This window comes from Stylophora pistillata, chromosome 1 (genome assembly GCF_964205215.1).
Source record: "Stylophora pistillata chromosome 1, jaStyPist1.2, whole genome shotgun sequence".
Taxonomy (NCBI): Eukaryota; Metazoa; Cnidaria; class Anthozoa; order Scleractinia; family Pocilloporidae; genus Stylophora; species Stylophora pistillata.
In genome coordinates this window covers 29,187,035-29,195,569 of record NC_142519.1, presented here as the reverse complement: position 1 = coordinate 29,195,569, position 8,535 = coordinate 29,187,035, and the positions used below count along the sequence as shown (strand labels likewise).

At 38.7% G+C, this 8,535-nt stretch overlaps 1 protein-coding gene across 1 annotated transcript; it reads right to left on the bottom strand.

Moving 5' to 3' along the window:
- Positions 1-542: 542 nt before the first annotated feature.
- On the bottom strand, positions 543-8,057 carry LOC111329058 (prolactin-releasing peptide receptor-like). Its single transcript, XM_088751456.1, has 4 exons — positions 7,513-8,057; positions 5,701-5,808; positions 4,800-4,861; positions 543-3,527 (listed from the first exon to the last, which is right to left on the bottom strand). Exons 3-4 carry the CDS (start codon positions 4,831-4,833, stop codon positions 2,254-2,256), a joined length of 1,308 nt encoding a protein of 435 aa, XP_088607582.1. The 5' UTR covers positions 4,834-4,861; positions 5,701-5,808; positions 7,513-8,057; the 3' UTR covers positions 543-2,253.
- Between the last annotated feature and the right edge of the window lie 478 nt (positions 8,058-8,535).

Genomic DNA, 8,535 nt, shown 5'->3' with positions numbered 1-8,535 from the left:
TATTCTCAGTACCCATTTGTTAGAAATGCTTGGATAGTATAATGAGAAGTTAGATGTTAATCACTACTGGGAGTTAGAGGGTTCAAGCAGAACCATCTTATTATAGGGAGACCGCTGTCCATTCCTCTCAGGTCATAATGACGAAAAGTTTTCTTTTGTTCGGTAAATTTTGTGCCACGTTTCACTGAAGTTGAATCTCATCTTTTCCACTATCGACTTCATTCATATGACAAAGAAATGAATACCAGAAATGTTTGGATTACTGCTCGCTTACTATAAATTAGATGTGAATACTTTTTAACAGCCATAAATTCGTCAGAAATCTAGCCACTTTCCATAATTGATACTATCAAAAATTAAAGTGAGATAGAAAAGACTGATATGGTACAAAGGCAACACCAGCGACCACAATTAATGTGGGATATCTTTGGAAGTCACAGGCAAATTAAAATTTTTTTTTTTCAAATATCCTGAAAACAAATTACAAATAAAACCAACCTAATCACAGTTTGGATTGTAACAATTTGATTCAATTCTCAACTTGCCATCGATCAGATTATTCTTAAACCTAACCATAGTTTTGATTGTAATAGCTCTAATTTCATTGAATCAATAATCAAATTGACAAATTGTATATTGATCAGATTTTTAAAAATAACAATTATTACGTAATTTCCGTGGGTGTATATTAGTTCTAAGAAGTTTTAATTAGCATTATGGAGGTGTGGTGGCCTCATGGTTGGTGCGCTTGACTCTGGATCGAGTGGTCCGGGTTCGAGCCCCGGCCGGGACATTGCGTTGTGTTCTTAGGCAAGACACTATACTCTCACAGTGCCTCTCTCCACCCAGGTGTATAAATGGGTACCGGCAAATTTAATGCTGGGGGTAACCCTGCGATGGACTGGCATCCCATCCACGGGGGAATTAGAAATACTCCTAGTCGCTTCATGCTACAGAAACTGGAGTTAAGCACCGGCCTAACGGGCCATTAGGCTCGTAAACAGACTTTACCTTAATTAGCATTAAGGAAAAAGTGATCAGCTTCGATCTTATTTACCTTACATATTTATAAACAGTATCTCACGAGTTCTTGCATATGCAAAGAGTATTCGTCAACCAACCGTAGGGTTTAGTACTATTTTACTGACCCGAACGTCTTGTAGCTGATGTTTGAATTTTAGCCGAGTTACTTAAGGGGGCCCTCTGGTCGAAATTCGTGAAAAGAATAGGTCAAAACTATTAAGAGTAAACCGCTGAAATTTGGCATGACGAAATTGCAAGCCGAGATGACTCTATTCGCCAGCCGATGCGTAAAGGTTGACCATATTTGTTCATCTGTTCCCATACTTCAAACGATTTAGCTGTCCCTAGCTGTACGTTTTATTGACGATCATGACCATATTGTGTACTGCAGTTAACTGAATCAATTTATTTTTACACGATTACGGTAAGCTCACTTGTTAACCCTCTATTGAATAGCTTCAATAAAAATTTTCGTTCTTGATTGGAAAATTACGAATGCTAAATGCAATTCCCGTGGTGTACTCTCGTTGAGGGTCAACAATTTATTATTCCCATGATTAATAAAACTTCTTAAAACCTACGAACATCATCTACGTTCAAAGATCAAAAGTTTCTGTACCAATGAAAGTGTTTCGATTAATTTGTACAGTAGACTTGCAAAGGAGTGTTGGTAAGTGAGGTGACTCGGGCTTTTTTCATGCACTCTTGCCCTTAAATCAATAAAAAAAAATCTGCCGCATACACTTACTAGAAGACTCCGACTAAAACGCGCTTTACGCTGAGTTAATTTTCTAGCGATCTGCTGGATTTAACGATAACTTATGGCTTACGTTATCCATCCACATAGAGAACGTTTTCAACATACTCGCCTAAGACTACATACCACTTACGCACGTTTCGACTTTAAGGTATTTACATATGTACAGCTTATTCTAAATCACACAAACTGTCCAGTTGTTTCTGTTCAGCTACGTATATACGTTATGGCGAAGACGATGTTTAAGGAGCAACCTTGTCTTGTTTCAAATCATCAGATCAAGTAATCCAAACTGTTCCAAAGGCAATGGAAAACTGTTTTTAATCTGATAGACTCAAACACAACAGTTTAAACGCAACCATTTAGGCCTGTTTCCTCTTTGGAAAGCAACGTACCTAAACCCGGAGACGTTTTGTTGTGTCATTCGAAGATGCAACTATCAGCGACCAGGGAAATGATCAATAAACCAGCTTTTAAGACAAACGGTACACTTGGAGCGCGTCGTCTCCGCTGTTACAAGTGTTTTGTGAGGAGTTTTGACTCTGGTTCTGAGTTGGTGGACTGTTTGGATACGAGTTTCCCTCTTTGATGCTCATCCATGACAAGGACATAATTGTGTGCCCTTTTTCCCGTGTCTCTGAGGGACTACGCGGCAATGTGTAAGCTGTTATCCGACCAAACGACATCATTTTCCACATGGTGCCACCAGTTGTAAAACTGTTCTCTTCCTCGTTTTGTGACAAAGTGGACAGAAAGTGTGCCAGCCTGACTCGATAACTTGGACAGCAAGTCATTGTGAAGAAGAGTTCTTTGCGAAACTTGCTGTTCAGCAAAATATAAAGACATGGATTTATTGCGCTGTTTGCGTGTGCTAGCCATAAGAAGCATAGCTGTACTTCACTCGGTATCGAACTGATAAGGTCAGGTCGCACGTACCAAATGTAATGATCAACGTAATTTGGAAACCAGCAGATTGCAAATACCAAGACGATTACGACTAATAACCGCACAACTTTGCGTTTGGATTTTTCAGCTGCAGCGCGATTGGTAGTTGTCACATTTCCCGGGATCTTTCGAAGCCATAACTTACGGCAAATTAAGAAGTAGATAACGATGGTTATGGAAAGGGGCCATGCGTAGAGTACAACGAAAATCGTGATGTGAAAGATCTCAAGTACGCGATAGGTTTCAGCATATGTAGGGTCACTTTCGTCTTTCCAGGGCCACATTTGTAGACATATATGCGTGTCCAAGTCAGGACGATACTGGACTCGGTACATTATTGGATATGGGATCATCAGCGCTAAAGATAGAATCCAAATTGTGGCAGACAGTATTTTTGGCTTGCGGAAGATCTTCTCTCTCAATGGATAGAATATGGCGTAAAATCGATCGAAGGAAATAAACATCATTGTGAACACTGATGCCGCGATTGAAACTGGGATAATGTAGAACACCAGCTTGCAGGTCACGTTTCCCAATATTCCTGGAATCCAAGCGACACCAACGAGATTAAAAGCCATCTGAAACGGCATGATTGTAACCGTCAACAACAGATCTGCAACGGCCATGTTAGCGATGAACAAGTTCGCGATGCTGGTAGAAGAAGACTTCTTTATTACAACGTACAACCCAAATGAATTTCCAAGAAAAGCGATGACAAAAATAACTGCATATAGAATTGTTATGCTAATTTTAAATTCCAAAGAGGGACCTGATGATGGATCACCGGGTGGGACAGTTGTTGCTGCAAAAGAAAACACAAATTGCATAAATATGTGTAGTCACCTATATTAAATTTCTTCAACGAGGAGTGAGGGTGGATGGGTTCAAGATTAGCATAGCACAGTATTCCACTCTTCGTGACGTTGGTACAAGACCTCTTTAAGACTACGTACAACCCTATTGAATTACCGAGCAAAGCGAGGATAAAAATAATTACATTAGATATGTCATATCAATTTTGAATTCCGGAGAGAAAACTCGCGAAACTATGGGTAGTGCAGGTAAGGCTGCAGAGGGAAAAAAAAGTGCCTAAATATAGATGAATTCCGGAGAGAAAACTCGTGAAACAATGGGTAGTGCAGGTAAGGCTGCAGAGGGAAACAAAAACTGCCTAAATAGATATAGATGCTACCATAGAACAGTTACTGATGCCTCATTGCGTGAAGTGGAAGTAAAGAGCCCTTTTTGGACATTCCATTCTATTTGTGATGTTGAGAAATGGACTGCGTGACTGTCATGCTGTGGAAGTGAACTTTGTTCCTTTTGTTCTCGTTACCCATTGATTAGCCGTAATCACGTGATGTAAGATTAGGATTTAAGAATAAATAACCATGTGCGAGGCGACGTGTGATTGAGCGAGTTTTGGTTTTGGGACATTAAAAATAGTTAAGTGAGTCGAATCTGTGGGTCATTTTAACGTGAATATTATCGGGAAAATCTCTTGTGTTAGAACCAATCGGAAGATTCCTGACAGTGACGAACATAAAATTTTATTGGCCAGATGCGTCGGCCGATGTGGATATAACAGGATCAGAATAACGAAGGATTCCACTCCACTAGAAACCTCACCCTTTAAATTATCCTTCTATTCCTTTTTCTGTTTGCATATTAATCGAAGCGGCAATGCTAGATTGCTAGACACTCATAAACTTCAGCTTGCCATTTATCTCACGCCCCCAAATGGAGGATATCCTTAAAATACTGAGGATGCTTAAATGGTACTTTGTGCGATATTGCTGCTAACTCTTTCTCTACGCGGTACTTTGTTTGTCACATCTTTTAGAAGTGGGGTTTGACCTTTTCCTTTGATCGGGTTTTTTATGTATGAAAAAAGAAATGAGTACGCTGCGTATGGCTCTCACGACTGCTTACAACCCCTTTGACTTACCGAACGAAGCGATAATAAAAATGAATGCATATGCAAATGTTATACCAATTTCGAATTCGGAAGCTACAGGAGCTAAGGCTAACGTCAGGGAAGTACATAAACATGCACGCAGAATACGAGACTTACCGTTTGGTATTGATGCGCTGGAACTGTTGTTCATTTTGATGGCGAAGTGGGTTTTACGACTTCTGAGCGAGGGGAGAAGAAGAGAAGGAAAAACAGTGCATGGAAATGTTTACGTTAACGCATGGAATCAGAGCTAACTAACGAGCTGAAGAGAAAAAATCAATGCCCACTAAAAAAATGCCTAACAGAAAAAAAATCAATGCCAAAGAAACTTTTTAAGTCTTTCTTAGAAAATATGTTCAAACTAAGTGAATTGAACTCAGGCGCAGATTCCAAAGTCTATGGGCAGCACTACTAAATGATCAATCCCCAAAGTATTCTTGTTTATCACCTTTAACTTGAGAATGCCAATAGAATACCAGATACATTGTTTAGACGTAGATTTTACATGGACGGAGGTAATATAGAGATATTAAATTACTCAAATACTCGGGCGCCATGTGATGGTATGATATTTTCATCGCTTGCATTTCCAAACTATCTACATCTCGATCTTAAACGGGTGAACAAGTCAAACAAGACTCATCTTTTTGCTTCCAAAACTGCTACCATCTTACCAGAACTTGTAAAGAATAAGAAAGATGGTAAGTTTTGAGCTCGGGAAAAAAAAAATAGACAGATGTGTTTCGTCTAGTCACGAGCGAGAGGAAAAAATTCTGATTCCGTATGAGGAATCCAAAATCAGACCTTCGTATTTCTCGCTTGGATACTGTGGTTGTTGCAAACGAAAAGATGTAGCCTGGGAATTTTATAACTATTTAAACAAAATGTTATTTGCCAGAACAGTACCATGCTTGAGATGAGGCTTTAAGTTCAACTTCCACAATTTAAAAAAATTGATTTAAACTTTGCTAAGTGTAATTTCTTTATTTCGATTTCATGCCAACTGCCTCTCTCTTACCTTCTCAGTAAAGCTTGTTCAAATGAGAATTCAATTAATTCCTCAGTAGATTTGAAATGTCCGTCTTATTGTGCGCGCCACAAAAGAGGTGTCCTTCAGACTGATAAACTGAATATGAAAAAGGGAACTGTATTAATTGTTATCGTTCAGTTAGACACAGTCTAAATGATGAACACTTAAATGCTGGTCACATTACATTAATCAGGAGAACCGTTATTCATTAAAAAGTGGCATAAAAAAAAAACAGTTATTGCTTCTGAGAATTCTCATTTTGTTCCTTTCAGTCTGTAAGGCCCGGTTCAAACGTCGAACTTTACATGTGCCGAACCTAATACCTATTTGGGTCGACCCAAATAATTAAGTTCGACGGTTGACTCAGACGTCGAACCTAATGCAGTCGAACCTAAATGCCGAACAACAAATAAAACCATTACGGTGAGCGGTTACTGATATGAACCCAAGAGGATTCAACATGGCGGAGTTTTCGGAAAATTCGCGCGAGAAACAACTCGGAAGAATTTCTCATCGCTAATGCCATCCGTGAAGGAAGAAGAAGGCGCCTTAACATGCAAATGGCGTTAAACCACCTGGTTGCTCGGAGGAGGAGAGTTTTGAATGCCTGTTCTCTTGTTTTGTTGTTTATTTCATCGCAACGAAACAATATCCCCCCTGTGTCTCGTCCCTGTCGTCGGTTGAGCAGAAACACTGGATGGTAGGAGAGTGCTTGGAACAATTATTCAGAGGCAAGATTCAAGAAAACATTTCGGATTTCTCGGTCAACGTTCAGATACATATTAAATCGCATTGGCCCATTTCTTTCTAGAGAAATAGTGACAGAGGATCAAATTTCCCCAGAACTGAGGCTAGCGCTTTGTTTATATCGATTAGGCCGCGGAGATTATTTACAGTCTGCAACGGCCTGCTTCTCTGAAACTTGGCTCGCAATATGCTACCGAACTGCCCATTTTCCAGCCCCTGACAGTTTCATCGTTCTCCAAGACAGAACAGGGCATACAGAAGTATTCCTTGCACCTTAAACAAGTATATTTTGTATTCTTTAGACACGAAGAACAAGATTGTTCCTCTTTCCCCGCCATTTTTCTCGAATGTAATCTTATGCGCATGGCAACTACCTAAAAACTAGTGGGATTGTGGGAAAAAAATACTAATTTAATATATTCATAATGTATGCATTAAGCACGGCACACATGAAGATCGACGTATGAATCGAAGTCGATCTTTTGCCGTTCTATTCGACAAGCTCAGTCGAATAGAGTCGACCCTAAAACAAAAGCGTCGATCCTAATTGATTCAAACGTCGAACTTTACATTTGCCGAACCTAATAATTAGGTTCGGCACAAATAAAGTTCGACGTTTGAACCGGGCCTAAGACAGCATTTGCTCAATAAACTAAATAGTTACGAATTTCTTGAATAATATGTCTTTCACTCGGTAGATTGTGAGCTACATTTCACTTAATATGGATCATCTTTTTCATGTTTTCAATTTTTTACCTATCAAAAAAAATTATTGTCTGAAATGTGGCCCTTACTTCTTCCTCACTTCAATTTAGATCAAACACCTTTTTACAGAAATGAATTTGGAAGCCAGTCTGTTAAACAGCTCTGCCACATCATTAGCCCAAATATGAAGGTTTTTATTGGGAAGGAGCCTACCATTTACATCACGCCGCAACTGACGACATTATTTCAGTGAAGAGGGTGCAAAAACAGTAGTCTGGGGGATACCGTTAATAATAACTTTACCCGAGGATAGATCTATTTTGATCAAATCATAAACATTTTACATACCAAAAAGAAGATAATACCACAATTATTACTTTCGCTGCTCCTTCAGTTCAGATTGGATCGCACGCCTTCTTTCACAGCAATGAAGTCGAATACAGAAAGCCAGTCTTTATAAAGATGTTCTTGAGCATTGACTCAAACAGGAACTTTTAATTATGAAAGCGCTGTCCCCATCATGCCACAACTGATGACATAATTCAAATATTGAGGATGTAATAGCTGTAGTTTGTACGACAGTGTTTACAAATTTGCCTTTCTTTACGCAAGTTGTCACATTTGACTAAATTTTTTTCTAATTGACCTCTTGCGTATTAAAAAAGGACTAAATACCTGAAAAATGATTTTTGCTGGTCCATGACTTCAATTCAGACCAAACATTTTATTAGAGTGAGTTCCTAAACAGAAAGCCAGTATGTATAGAGCTATTAATGAGCATTAACTCAAAAATTACCGTCCTTATTACGGAAGCACTGCGTCGTAATGTTATTCAAATACTGAAAATGTGAAAATAGTAGTTTATATGACAGTGGTAACACATGTGTCCTTAACTACGCACATTATTCGTCACATTTTATCGAAATTAATTCCCATATTTTCCCTCTTTTTACTTCTTTCATATTAAGATAAGGAAGACCTGAAAAATGACTTTTGCTGGTCCATCACTTGAAGCAAAGAATTCAAATTCAGAAAGCCGATCTGTGTACGGCTGTACCAGAGCCGAATAACTCTCTAAAATAATAGAGCGAAGAGCTGTCCATTCATCTTATGTCATGATAAATGATATCAGTTCAAATATTGAGATAGTAGTATGTGCGACATTGGTTATAAAGTTGTCCTTTACTCGGTAAATAGTGTTCCACGTTTTACTGAAGTTAAATCTTATCTTTTCCATTATCGACGTTTATTATTTAAAAAAGAAATGAATATGGAAAAAGTAGTTCAGTTTTGCCGCTCCCTCACTTTTCTTTTAAATTCGTATCCAGAAAGTCAGTCTGTATTTAGTTGTTCCAGACCAATAGCTTTCAC

Coding starts and splice junctions, on each gene's coding strand:
- LOC111329058 (XM_088751456.1), bottom strand. CDS start 4,833: ATGAACAACAGTTCCAGCGCATCAATACCAAACG. Junction 3,528..4,799: donor CAGCGCATCAATACCAAACG/GTAAGTCTCGTA, acceptor TTTCTTTTGCAG/CAACAACTGTCCCACCCGGT.